Consider the following 14,224-nt stretch of genomic DNA (forward strand, 5'->3'; position numbering starts at 1 on the left):
AAATCACTACTGACAAGAGGAAGGAAGTCCTTAAGTTTCACTTAAAAGGTGGAAGCCAAGTCATAGTTTTAAAGCACTGCTTCGCAAGAGATAAAACACATCCACCTCAATAATAATAACAACCTCTTTTATATAGCACCCACTGTGTGCCAGGAACTAGTCTAAGCACTTGACCTGCATTAACTCATTTAAACCTCAAAACAGCCCTAAATGATAAGTACCATTAATGGCTTTCTCTCTCTCTCTCTCTCTCTCTTTTTTAAACCATGAGGAATCTGAGGCACAGGGAAGTAAGGGAAATCACCAGTGTCATACATCTAGTAAGCAGGGTGCAATCAGGGGTTGAACCCAAACAACCTGGCCCCATAGTCTATGATCTTAACTCCTACTCTATGATGTCCAGATAACAATGTAGCCTCTATGGGCTCAAGGAAATACGGAGCAAGAGCTCAAATCCCGGCAGAGTGGACAGTAAGTGCTCTAAGGGAAACCGGTCAGATCCCGGGGGCTTCCTGCATACAACAGGGAAGGGGGAAGGAAGAAGCATACATATCTTTATTCCCCACATAACTCTCAAGATTAGATTTACCCCACCTTCTTTGGATTTTAATTCAGTCCCATAATAGTCATAAAAGTGATCAAGTGAACTCTAGGTGTAAAGTCCTGACTTGGACAAATGCAGGGTGGGAAAAAGAAGATTCTGCAGCAGAGGGAAGACCCACATTCATTTGGGCTGGTGGAGGACCGCGTGCACAAGGGAGGAACGGTCTCCCGTTTTTCGGCAAGCTTGTGAGACGAATCTAGTGCTGGCCATCTCAGTAAGTCAGGGTGAGGAGGAGCAGGGACAAAAGAATGAACCAGCTGGCCTGAGAGAGCCATGCTGAGAGGGGCTGAGGAAAGGTGGGCGGCTGATGGAAAAAGGGCTGGAGTGGGGTCGGGGGTGCCAGATTCCCTGCATCCCCGGGTCGAATGGGGCTGAACATCCAACATTTGGAATAGGTGTGGGTGGGGATGGCTGAAAACTGCCACCGTGGAGAAGTGAATGAGACACGAGGGCCTATTATTAGCAGGCGTTAGTTGGTCCAGTATCTGGAGCTCTTGCAGGAATGAGGGAGATCGGGCGAGACTGGGCCCCAGAATTTCTAGTAATAGCAAAATACGTTATACATACACATATGAGCTGGGCTCTGTGCGTGGAATTTCAAAAGCATCGACTCGCTTGACGCTCACAAACCACCCCATCGGGTCGAGTTGACTATTCTCATTTTACAGACAGCTCCCTATCTATCTGAAGCCAGAGGTTTTCAGTTATTTGTCCGAGACTGACATGGCAGGTCTATGGTTTGAATGGAGGGCGGGCTTTGACCACGCGGCCTCTAACCCACATAAAAGGGTTTTCAGGATGAGCGGGGCAGCTGGGGCATGAGGAAGGAGACCAGCATGTGGCTGACCGGAAACTCGTGAAGCAGAGGAAAGGAAATGAGACAGGAACACGTGCTAGTCTTAGGGAGGAGGAACCCAGGCCTAGGCGTCAAGGTGAGCGGAGAGCCAGACCCATTACCAGAAGGGGGGGCAGGCCCCCCGCCAGTTGCAGCCAGGCCGGGGCGGGGCGCGGAAGGATCCGGGCGAGCGGTGCTGCGCCACCCCCACTATATCTGCCTTTAATCCGCGGGGCCGCTTCATTCCCCATTTTCAGATCACGTCAGATCACTATCTCTCATAAAGCTACCGCGACGCCACCTCTGCCCACGCAGCCCCCGCCATGGCTCTGTAAGCCGCGACCTCTCCGTGTCCCCAGCCCGTCTCCGCGCTCACCGCGCCTGTGGTCTCCTCGCCCGCCTTCTTGTTCAGCAGAGGTTGCCGTTGCCTCTCCTTTCCGCAGCCATGGAGTGAGTAACCGCTCGTCCCTCTCCAACTGCCCTTCCCGCCCTTTCGAAGCTCGCGGCCTTCACGACCAAGCCTGGGGGGGGGGGGGGTAAGGAAAGAGACGAGAGTAAGGGATCATGGTCGCGCAGGCGCAGAAGAGGAAAAACGGGAATCGGCGCGAGGACGAGCATGCGCACTCGGCCCGATGCGGCGTAGGGCGGGGAGTAAGGATATTTATTTCCAGAGAATGTTGTGTATTTGGAGAGAGCCCGCGCGCAGTTGCGTCGGCGTACTCTGGAACGATTCGGGCTGTACGCCGTTGGTCATGCCCCAGAGTCGGTATTTAAGGGCGAAGGCATTTAAGACAGTATGCAGCTGCAACATGCGCACTAACCTTCAGGAGGGCGGAAGCGTAAGAGAAATAGGACTGGACCTGACGGCGCATGCCCTGTATTTGTCAGCGAGAAGACGAGGTGTGGAAGGGTGGCATGTGTGGCATCTGTTCTCCGCCAGCCCCCTCCACCTTTCCTGCTCCAAATTGCTTAGTCGCACAGCACAGCTTTCCTTTCCTTTCATTCAGGCATCTTCTGGGGGGGGGGTGCTGGGTTAGATTGACAGGGTGGAAAGCGGGGCTTAGCGACAACCTGTTAAGAATGGGATGGGATGGAGTGGCCCTGGCCCGTGGGCTCAGTCGGTTAAGAGTATCCTCTTGAAACGAGAAGGTTGCAGGTTCGATCCCTGGTCAGGGCACACACGGGAATCATCCAGTGAATGCACGACTGAGTGGAACAACAACTGAATGCTTACTTTCCTCCTCTCTCTCAACCAATCAATAAAAACAAATAATTAAATAAGCTCTGGCCGGGTAGCTGGGTTGGTTGGAACTTCATCCCAGAGTGTAGAGGTTGTGGGTTCAACTCCCCATTCAGGGCACATAGAGGAACAGCTCCATGACAGTTCCATGTTCCTGACCCTAGCTCCACTCCATTTTTTTTTTTTTTTTTAATTTTTTGAGAGGCAGGAAGATATGGGAACATGGAGCTGTTCTGTCTCTCCCTGCCTCTCAAAAAAAAAAAAAAAAAAAAAGAATGGGGTGGAGCTAGGGTCACAGCTCTCACGAAGTATGGGGTTTACTTGAGCCATTGTTAGGAGGGGCGGGGCTAAGAACCGTAGATGAGGGGTGGGGTTTCGATCGGAGAAAGGCGGGGCCTCGGGAATATTTGGGGAGGAGTGGAACAAAGATAAACGTGGGGCGGGACTTGGAGGGACAAGTAGGATTTGAATGGATAACGTTGAAGAGGCAGAGCAGGAAGAATTCCCCTAGGAATTGACTTGAAAGGGAACCTAGGGAGGGGGTGGGGCCTAAAGGAAATATTTTTAAAGGATGGGGTGTGGCTGGAAGAAAATTTCCCTGGGATTGAGTTATTTTGGGATGGAATGTTGTGAGGGTGGAAGGGGATTTTCCTGGGAGACCATTAGGTTTCTGTATTGGAAGGATTGGTTTTGGGAATTTTAAAATTCAGGCACAAACGCCTGACCTGTGGTGGCGCAGTGCATCAAGCGTCGACCTGGAACGCTGAGGTCGCTGGTTCAAAAAAACCCTGGGCTTCCTTTCTGCGGCCATCGTAGGAGCGGCAGCGGTCAAGATGAAGTTCAATCCCTTTGTGACTTCTGACCGGAGCAAGAACCGCAAAAGGCATTTCAGTGCCCCTTCCCACGTTCGCAGGAAGATTATGTCTCCTCCTCTTTCCAAAGAGCTAAGATAGACGTACAACGTTCGGTCCATGCCCATCCGAAAGGATGATGAGGTTCAGGTTGTGCGAGGACATTACAAGGGGCAGCAAATTGGCAAAGTAGTCCAGGTCTACAGGAAGAAATACGTCATCTACATCCAACGAGTGCAGCGGGAGAAAGCCAACGGTACAACCGTCCACGTGGGCATTCACCCCAGCAAGGTGGTTATCATAAGGCTAAAGCTGGACAAAGACTGCAAAAAGATCCTCGAACGCAAAGCCAAATCTCGCCAAGTAGGAAAGGAAAAGGGCAAATACAAGGAAGAAACCATTGAGAAGATGCAGGAATAGTCATCTCACGTACACCTTTCATTAAAAATGTTCAGTGGAGAGCAAAAAAACCCTGGGCTTGCCTGGTTAAGGCACATATGGGAGTTGATGCTTCCTGCTCCTCCCCCTTTCTCTCTCTCTCTCTCTCTCTCTCTCTCTCTGTCTCTTCTCTAAAATGAATAAATAAATAAAAATAATTAAAAAAAATTCAGGCATAAAGAAAATACCCTTGGGAGTGTGTAGGATTTGGAGAATGGAAGGGCAGATTTAGATTCTGAGAAGGCAAGGCATGGTCCCAAACCCAGTTGGGAGAGGAAGGGAGGATCCTGGGAACACTGTAACTCTGAGGGTGAGGCTGGTATGTTACCCCACCTGCTTTTGTTTCACACATGTAGGTCCTGCACTTTCACCTTGGTGCCTGTCTTCGCCCAGATCAGCAACCTCCAGAGCCTCCTCCCAGCTGCTGGTGCAGCCTTCTTCCCTGCCATCTGTGCCCAGCACCTGTGCTGCAGCCATGTCACTCCTGGCGACCCTGGGACTGGAGCTAGACAGAGCCCTGCTCCCAGCTAGCGGGCTGGGCTGGCTTGTAGACTATGGGAAACTCCCCCTGGCCCCTGCCCCCCTGGGTCCCTATGAGGTCCTTGGGGGAGCCCTGGAGGGCGGGCTTCCAGGGGGAGGAGAGCCCCTGGCAGGTAAGTGCAGGTGGAGAATGGAGATGGAGTGAACTGAAACCTGGGGGGGCGGAGCAGGGTAGGAGGAAGAATTTATTCTTTAGATAAATAATTATTGAGTGCCTGTAATATGCCAGGGACTGATTTAAGTGCTGGAGATGTAGCTGGGAACAAGATTGACACGACCCCTGTCCTGAAGCTTACACTTGAGTGGGGAGACAGACAAGAGACAAAAGATGAGGTTTTGGGGATAAGTGGGAAACGCTTAGTAGCTAAACTAAAAAATGACAACGGGGACCTAGTTTAGAGTGGGTTAGCCAGGAAACCCTCGCCAAGTGTACCCACATTTTGGCTGAAGCCTAAAGGATGGGAAGTAACAAACCATGAAAGGATCCAAGGGAAGAGCCTTTCAGGTGGAGGGAAAAACATGCAGAGGGCCTGTGGCAGGAATTCCTTTATTCATTAGTGTGCTCCAAATGCTCAGAACATAGTGGGTTTTCAAAGATGAAACAGGGTATGTTGTGTATGTGAATCTCATTTGCTTTTTAAGATAAACTAGAGTGTAAACCAGAGAAACCACTGATGTAGGTTAATTGGTAAAGACGACGTTGCAATGGTTGAAGAAATGGCTGGTTGACTGTTTTGTTGTTTGGGTCATTGGTTGGTTGGTTAAAAGGGTTGATTGTCTGGTTGACTGATTTTTTTTTTTAGTCAATTCACTCCACTAGTTGCTGGCTGGTTAACTGGTTAGTTGATTGGTTGGTCGGTTGGTTAGATGTTTGATTTATTGGTTGATTTGATGATTCATTGATTGCTTGGTAGACTGATTGGCTGGTTGGTGGGCTTGCTCAATGGTGGAATGAATGAAGCGGACACAAGTGAGCGCCCAGTTGAGTGGAAGACCAGGAACTCAGGGAACTTCGTCTTCCTCCCATCCTCCAGGTGATGGCTTCTCTGACTGGATGACAGAGCGGGTTGACTTTACAGCCCTCCTCCCTTTGGAGCCTCCCTTAGCCTCAGGTGCCCTCCCCCCACCGTCTCCATCTCCACCTGACCTGGAAGCCATGGCCTCCCTCCTCAAAAAGGAGCTGGAGCAGATGGAAGACTTCTTCCTTGATGCCCCTCTCTTCCCACCACCCTCCCCGCCACTGCAGCCACCGGCACCGGCACCGGCACCAGCACCACTGGCACCAGCACCCTCCCTCCCCCTCCCCCTCCCTCTCCCTTCCTTTGATCTTCCCCAGCCCCCTGCCCTGGATACCCTTGACTTGCTGGTCATGTACTGCCGCAATGAGGCTGGGCAGGGGGATGCGGGGTTGGCTCCCCTCCCCCCGGCACAGCAGCCCCCTCCTCCACCCCCACCCTCTCGCCTGGCCCCCTATCCCAGTCCTGCCACCCCTCGAGGGGACCGGAAGCAGAAGAAGAGAGACCAGAACAAGTCTGCGGCTCTGAGGTACCGCCAGAGGAAACGGGCCGAGGGGGAGGCCCTGGAGGGCGAGTGCCAAGGGCTGGAGGCCCGGAACCGGGAGCTGAGGGAGAGGGCTGAGTCTGTGGAGCGGGAGATCCAGTATGTCAAGGATCTGCTCATCGAGGTGTACAAGGCACGCAGCCAGCGGACCCACAACAGCTAGATGGGCAGGGGCTTTGTTTGGGCTGTAGGGGGCACTGGTCTCCGGCTCTGGCTCACCCGTTTCTGGGGCTGAGGCGGGAGGGACCCTCCATTATCCCTCTGTCTCCTGCTTTTTCCCAACCCCCTCCCCCTTTTTCCTTTTATCCTTGTGTCCTCCCTTGTCTCTTTCTGATTTTGCTCCCCTCCTTCCTCGTCAGAATCATGGCGTGTTTGGCCTTAGTCGCCACGATAATTCTCATGTGACAGCTGAGGGGCTGCGGCCCGGGGGAGGTCAGGGAGCAGGGAGAGCGTGGAAACCTGGCATCCCAGTCAGGGCAGCGAGGCCAGGAAGCTGGGCAGAATGAGGTCAGGAGAGCCATCCAGGGAGTCAGGGAGGATTTCAGGAATGGCACCCATATAATAAATAAGCAGAAGAGCCAAGCCAGGTGACCTGGGGAAACTACATTTGGCAGGGAGCCCAAAGGTGGCCGAGTTCACATAGCTAGCGGCTATGGAGGCGAAGGTGGAGGCAGGCAGGGTGGGTGTGGCCGTAGTTGGTGACTGGGTGTTCATTTTAGCTCTAGGAGGGAAATCAGTGTTTTGTGAAGGTGTTGGAACAGGGGCTGTATCTCGGTGAGGGAGGGCAAGGAGTGATCATTGTGGGGGGGAGGGCTGTGACGGAAATAAAATGAAGAATTTCTTCCAGTCTGTGTGTCTTGTCTTTGAGAGAAGTTGGAGAGAGAGAGGCTTAGGCCAAAGATAAGAATGATAACAGGCCTGGCCCGTGGTGGCACAGCGGATCGAGTGTCAAACTGGGACGCGGAGATTGCTGGTTTAAAACCCTGGGCTTGGCCCTGGCCGGTTGGCTCAACAGTAGAGCGTCGGCCTGGCGTGTGGGGAACCCGGGTTCGATTCCCGGCCAGGGCACATAGGAGAAGCGCCCATTTGCTTCTCCACCACCCCCCCTTCCTCTCTGTCTCTCTCTTCCCCTCCTGCAGCCGAGGCTCCATTGGAGCAAAGATGTCCCCGGCGCTGGGGATGGCTCCTTGGCCTCTGCCCCAGGCACTAGAGTGGCTCTGGTGGCGGCAGAGCAACCCCCCTGGAGGGGCAGAGCATCGCCCCCTGGTGGGCAGAGCATCGCCCCTGGTGGGCGTGCCGGGTGGATCGCGGGAGTCTGTCTGACTGACTATTCCCGTTTCCGGCTTCAGAAAAATACAAAACAAAAAAAAAAAAAAAAAAAGAGCAACTTGTCTCTAAAAATAAAAAAAATAAAAAAAATAAACAAAAAAACCCTGGGCTTGACCAGTCAAAGGCACATTTAACAAGCAAGCAATGAGCAACTAAAGTGAAGCAACTATGAGCTGATACGTCTCACTCTCACCTTGTCCTGTGTAAAATCAATAAATAAATTTTTTTTTTTTTTTTTTTACAGAGACAGAGAGAGAGTCAGAGAGAGGGCTAGATAGGGACGGACAGACAGGAACGGAGAGAGATGAGAAGCATCAATTACTAGTTTTTCATAGCGACATCTTATTTGTTCATTGATTGCTTTCTCATATGTGCCTTGACCGCGGGCCTTCAGCAGACCGAGTAATCTCTTGCTCAAGCCCGTGACCTTAGGTCCAAGCTGGTGAGCCTTGCTCAAACCAGATGAGCCCATGCTCAAGCTGGAGACCTTGGGGTCTCGAACCTGGGTCCTCTGAATCCCAGTCCGATGCTCTATCCACTGCGCTACCGCCTGGTCAGGCTAAATAAAAAATTTTTAAAGTTATTTTTGATTTACTAATTTTGAGAGGCAGGGGGCGGGGAGAGAGAGAGAAAGGGCAGGAGGAGGAGCTGGAAGCATCAACTCTCATATATATGTGCCTTGACCAGGCAAGCCCAGGGTTTTGAACTGGCAAACTCAGCGTTCTAGGTCAACGCTTTATCCACTGCTTCACCACAGGCCATGCCAATAAAAATCTAAAAAAAAAAAAAAAAAAGAAAGCCCTGGTTGGGTAGCCTGGTTGGTTGGAGCGTTGTTGTCCTGGAGCACGGAGGTTGCTGGTTCGATTTCCCAGTCACTTACAGACACATTCCCCAGACACAGGAGCAGCTCGATGTTCCTGTCTCTCAAAAAAAACAATCAATGAACAACTAAAGTGAAGCAACTATGAGTTGATACTTCTTGTTCCCCCCTCCTATCTCTGTAAAATCAATAAATAAAATTTTTTTAAAAAAAGAATTATAATAGAAATAACAATAGTTATGGTCAGGCTCACACACCTGGCACACGGCCAAGGCCAAGACAGGACTGGCTGAACTGGTAACGATACAATACCCACTTTTAGACTCAGACTATTAATTACTTGCATAGACAGTGAAATTCACAACAGATTGCCAAAGGCTCCCCCTGGTCCTTGTCACACGCACCAAAAAAGGAGACACCAGAATGTGAAGGGCTGGGCAGCTAGAGCAAGAGTTGTGGGGAGCCCTGTGCAGAGGAGCCCCTGTCTAATTTAAGCCTCTCAGGGGCAGTTGGGAGGTAAGTGGGGGATGCCTGGTTGCCCTGCATCGATTGAGGATTTACTGTGTACCAAGCACTGTTTAAAGCATTTTACATGCATTATCTCCATTCATGCAAAAGGGAGATCTCATTAGCTTTTGGATGAAGAACCATTTTTAAAGTACTCAGTGGCATTGAGTACATTTACAATATTGTGCAACCATCACCTCTAGTTCCCAAACACTTCCATCACCCCCATATAAACCCCCTGTCTATTAAAGTTACTTTCCATTGCCCTTCCCCAATTTGTTTTTGTTTAACACATGCAATGGAAAAAAGTTTAATTCTTGTTCACCCTTGATAGTTTAGCCTTTGGGGTCAGTAGTGGGTTGGTGGCCTCTCAAAAGATGTGTTCACATGCCAACCCCCAGAATCTATGAACATGACCTTATTTGGAAAAAGGCAGATGTGGTCTCTAAATCCAATGACAAAGTTCCTTATAGAGAGAAGAGCCTGACCAGGTGGTGGCGCAGTGAATAGAGCGTCGGACTGGGATGCCGTGGAGGACTCAGGTTCGAGACCCCGAGGTCGCCAGCTTGAGTGCAGACTCATCCGGTTTGAGCATGGCTTACCAAGGTCAGTGGCTTGAGCAAGGGGTCACTCGCTCTGCTGTAGTCCCCCACACCTCCAGTCAAGGCACATGTGAGAAAGCAATCAATGAGAAACTAATGTGCTGCAACAAAGAATTGATGCTTCTCATCTCTCTCCCTGTCTGTCTGTCCCTCTCTCTGACTCTGTCTCTGTCACAACAACAAAAAAACTTGTAGTTTTTTTTTTTTTTTTAATGTGCCTTGACCACGGGCCTTCAGCAGACTGAGTAACCCCTTGCTTGAGCCAGCAACATTGGGCTCAAGCTGGTGAGCTTTTGCTCAAACCAGATGAGCCCTCACTCAAGCTGGCGACCTCGGGGTCTCAAACTTGGGTCTTCCGCATCCCAGTCCGACGCTCTGTCCACTGCGCCACCGCCTGGTCAGGCAAAACTTGCAGTTTTTTGTTTTTTAATTCTTTTTTATTTATTCATTTTAGAGAGGAGAGGGAGAGACAGAGAGAGAGAAGAGGGGATGAACTGGAAGCATCAACTCCCATATGTGCCTTGACCAGGCAAGCCCAGGGTTTCGAACCAGAGACCTCAGCATTTCCAGGTCGATGCTTTATCCACTGCGCCACCACAGGTCAGGCAAAACTTGCAGTTTTAAGCCTGAGCTCTGGAATGTCAGTAATTTACATTGTACATTACACTCCAATCTTGGCAAAATGGAGAAAGGACTAAAAACTCAATAATCGTGAGATTAGAAGCATTTAGTGATTTTTCTCCTTCAGAATGAGGCAGAAGCTGGCACTGCATATATATCCAAGCTGTGGCCTTGACAGGTAGGTCTCTTTGCTTCTCTGAAACCAACCAGGTTCCTTTTCTGGAAGTCAAGGATGGCTTTGCTAGACCTGAGAGGCTGCACAAATGTGGAGAGAAGTCACCTTGTTTTGGAGGGGACCGGGTCTGGGTGCTAAAGCTTTCTCCATCCTACTCTTTCATTGTGACATACAAAATGTCTCAGCCCTGGCCAGTTGGCTTAGTGGTAGAGCGTCAGCCTGGCGTGCAGGAGTCCCAGGTTCGATTCCCAGCCAGGGCACACAGGAGAAGCGCCCATCTGCTTCTCCACCCCTCCCCCTCTCCTTCCTCTCTGTCTTTCTCTTCCCCTCCCGCAGTCGAGGCTCCATTGGAGCAAAGTTGGCTTGGGCACTGAGGATGGCTCTGTGGCCTCTGCCTCAGGTGCTAGAATGGCTCTGATTGCGACAGAGCATCGCCCCCTGGTGGGCATGCCGGGTGGATCCCAGTCGGGCGTATGTGGGACTCTGTCTGACTGCCTCCCCGTTTCCAACTTAAGAAAAATACAAAAAAAAAAAGTCTCAGATGGACACCCGTTATAGATTCAGAATCCATCTAAAGGATTTTGATCAGCGTTTGAAAAGAAAATAGAATAATAAAACCGTGCAGGACGGTGTGGTATTTCGTGAAACTGTCTTGATGTGAAGCGATTTCTTACTGTGCATCAAAAAAGTTTGGAAGCCATTGGTCGACACCCCCTGTTCCTACACTGATTTCCAGACAACTAACTGACCGCTAACACCAATAGCAACTCCCTTTGTCCTAAAGCAGTTTCCGGTCTCCGGCCCTTACAGCACTCAGCCGCCAGGTGGCGCCCGCGCCCCGCCGTAAACGGATTCTCCGCTCTTAGGCGGCCCAAGGCGGGGATTGTCTTTTCGACCCAGTCGCCCTGACGATTCTGTTTCCCAGGGACTAGAAGCTCTGCTCACCAATATAGTCCCCGAGCAAAGCGCGGCAGGAGGGCTCTGGTCAAAGGGATGTGGTCATCGTGAGATCTATCCATTCCGGCCCTGGCCGTTTGGCTCAGTGGTAGAGTGTCGGCCTGGCGTGCAGAAGTCCCGGGTTCAATTCCCGACCAGGGCACACAGGAGACGCGCCCATCTGCTTCTCCACCCCTCCCCCTCTCCTTCCTCTCTGTCTCTCTCTTCCCCTCCCGCAGCCAAGGCTCCATTGGAGCAAAGATGGCCTGGGTGCTGGGGATGGCTCCTTGGCCTCTGCCCCAGGCGCTAGAGTGGCTCTAGTCGCAACAGAGCGACGCCCCCTGGTGGGCGTGCCGGGTGGATCCCGGTCGGGCGCATGCGGGAGTCTGTCTGACTGTCTCTCCCCGTTTCCAGCTTCAGAAAAATACACACACAAAAAAAGAGATCTATTCATTCCTTCCTCATTACATGTGCTCTTTAAACGCCTCTGTGCTCCAGACAAAGTCCCAGCTCCCAGAGCTCCCATCCTGGTGGGGAGGGCAGACAGTAGCCCAAATTCACGACCTCCTCGGTATGGGGAAGCCTCCCCTGTCTAGTCTGGAGCAGGAAGACCGCGGTGGAATCGGTTGGTTCCTCTGGAAGGTTCTAGAGAGAATCTGTTCCTTGCTTTTTTAGTTTCTGGTGGATGCATCACTACAGTCTCTCCTGTGGTCGTATTTCCGTCCCCTTCTGTTGTCAGAACTCTCTCTCTCTTTCTGCCTCCCTCTTATAAACTTGTGATTACATTTAGTGTCCACCTGGATCGTCTCCACCCCAAGATCCTTAGTAATCACACACCTGCGAAGCCTAATGGCTGTGCAAGGTAATATTGTCACAGGTTCTGCGGATTAGGACGTGGACATCTTTATGAGGGACATTACACAGCCTATCACATACAGCATCTTTTTAAATCCTCTACCCAGAAGCTGGTGTTTTCTCTGATTTCTGTTTAGGGGAAGAGAGAAGAGAAAGAAACACTCTCAGCCTCACACCTCGCTACTAATTCTGTCTTTTTTTTTTTTAATTTTTATTTATTTATTTTTTACAGAGACAGAGAGTGAGTCAGAGAGAGGGATAGACAGGGACAGACAGACAGGAACAGAGAGAGATGAGAAGCATCAATCATTAGTTTTTCATTGCGCGTTGCAACACCTTAGTTGTTCATTGATTACTTTCTCATATGTGCCTTGACCGCGGGCCTTCAGCAGACCAAGTAACCCCTTGCTGGAGCCAGCGACCTTGGGTTCAAGCTGGTGGGCTTTTTCTCAAACCAGATGAGCCCGCACTCAAGCTGGCAACCTCGGGGTCTTGAACCTGGGTCCTCTGCATCCCAGTCCGATGCTCTATCCACTGCGCCACCACCTGGTCAGGCTAATTCCGTCTTTTAATGGGCAATGTCACATCACTATAGTGCTAGAGGCCCTGGCCAGTTGGCTCAACGGTAGAGCGTTGGCACAGCATGTGGAAGTCCTGGGTTCGATTCCTGGCCCCCCTCTCCTTTCTCTCTATCTCTCTCTTTCCCTCCTGCAGCCGAGGCTCCATTGGAGCAAAGTTGGCCCGGGTGCTGAGGAGGGCTCCATGGCCTCCACCACAGGCGCTAGAATGGCTCCAGTTGCAGCAGAGCAATGCCCTGGATGGGCCAGAGCATCGCCCCCTGGTGGACATGCTGGGTGGATCCTGGTCGGGCACATGCAGGAGTCTTATCCGCCCCCCCACACACACTTCTCACTTCCGAAAAATATAACACACACACACACACACACACACACACACACTATCCTAGAGGTCTCATCCCTACACTTGGTTGGAGCGGAGCTCTTCCCAGTCCCTCAGCCCCCAGGTGCACAGCCAATAAATCCTCTGGGAGGAGGCTGGGGAAGTCACCTGCTTACCCAGCACCTGTGGCCCCGGCTCATGTACCTGAGGTCAACAAGTGAGTTCACCTTCATGCCCCAACTCCACCTGGGTCAGCTCCGTGGTGTCAGGGTTTGAAGGCTCTGAGGGGCTCAGGATTCAGCTCTCCTGGGCCCAGTTCAGCCTGACGGGTGACACAGACCAGGAGCAGAGACAGCCCTTCCAACTCTGGAAGAAAGTAGTCTCACTGCAGAATGGGCCAGAGGCTGGGGCAGCCACTGCTGAGTCTTGTACAGTGGGTGAGTGGGGTGCAGGACCCCTTAATGTTTTTGTTACAATAAGCACCATTCTCCTGCTTTAACACTGAAATGGCTCCAAGATAATGACCCAAATCCTCAATGTGGTACCCAACATATGGTGGCCCTCAATATTAGCCCATGAGGCTGGTTTCGGATGCCTACCACATGTGCCCATGTGCACACACCACATGGACACACAGTTACAAAATATAGCCCTGGTTAGATAGCTCAGTAGGTTAGTGCTTTGTCCCGAAGCGCAGAGGTTGCCGGTTCAATCCCTGGTTAGGGCACATGCAGGAGCAGATTGATATACCTGTCTCTCTCTCCCTTCCTTCCTCTTTCACTAAAATTAAAAACAAATACACACTTAGAGACACAGACCTGCATGCCCAGGAAAATGCACAGACACAAGGACTCACACACATACATCCCTGGTTTTCAGGCCGAGGAGACCTAACAGCAATCATGTCTCCTGCAGAAGAAAAAGAATAGGGTTTCTCTCTTCTGCTGCACACTTCCTGACTTTGGGTGACTCCAAGTGTCAAAGCCATGTGCTCATGGGTCCCTGGAAGCCTGCCAGTGGTTGACTTCCCCACCCCCATCCTTTCTGGCCCTCAGTTGGAAAAGCAACAAATAGCTTACTTGCTTTGAAGGGCAGTTTTAGGGGCTCATTTTGCAATGCTGCAGAAATATAAAAACTGACTCAAACCAAGACAAAGCAGAGCGTTGGTCAAAACAGGTCTTGGGGTTTCCTCTCCACAGAGCCTGCCCCACTAGGCCTCTCCGAAGGGGTTCAGGCTGGGCAGTGGACAATAGAATAGCAAAGCAGGAGGAGGGACAGGCAGGGAGATGTAATGACCTTGGGTCTGCAAGCCACAGGTTGGGGATGTGCTCTGCTGATGCTGTGTGGTGTCTCTCTGGTACCACCTGGTACCATTTAATTAAAAGTAATATGCCACTGGTCCTGGCTGGAT

The 14,224-nt window shown here is 51.3% G+C and overlaps 2 protein-coding genes and 1 pseudogene across 2 annotated transcripts in view; 2 read left to right on the forward strand and 1 right to left on the reverse strand.

Moving 5' to 3' along the window:
• The window catches only part of NUP62 (nucleoporin 62), a 28,994-nt gene extending 27,158 nt beyond the window's left edge, over positions 1-1,836 (reverse strand). Inside the window, exon 1 of the mRNA XM_066374053.1 lies at positions 1,816-1,836. The gene's annotated coding sequence lies outside the window, so the exon portion shown is untranslated. The remainder of the gene's footprint in view (positions 1-1,815) is intronic.
• ATF5 (activating transcription factor 5) lies at positions 1,752-6,914 on the forward strand. The gene is made up of 3 exons (XM_066374058.1): positions 1,752-1,889; positions 4,325-4,621; positions 5,543-6,914. The coding sequence occupies exons 2-3, from the start codon at positions 4,444-4,446 to the stop codon at positions 6,229-6,231; spliced, it is 867 nt and encodes a 288-aa protein (XP_066230155.1). The 5' UTR covers positions 1,752-1,889; positions 4,325-4,443; the 3' UTR covers positions 6,232-6,914.
• On the forward strand, positions 3,459-4,000 carry LOC136399151 (large ribosomal subunit protein uL24-like; annotated as a pseudogene).
• Positions 6,915-14,224: the final 7,310 nt, after the last annotated feature.

Source organism: Saccopteryx leptura, chromosome 3, assembly GCF_036850995.1.
Source record: "Saccopteryx leptura isolate mSacLep1 chromosome 3, mSacLep1_pri_phased_curated, whole genome shotgun sequence".
In the NCBI taxonomy this organism is placed as follows: Eukaryota; Metazoa; Chordata; class Mammalia; order Chiroptera; family Emballonuridae; genus Saccopteryx; species Saccopteryx leptura.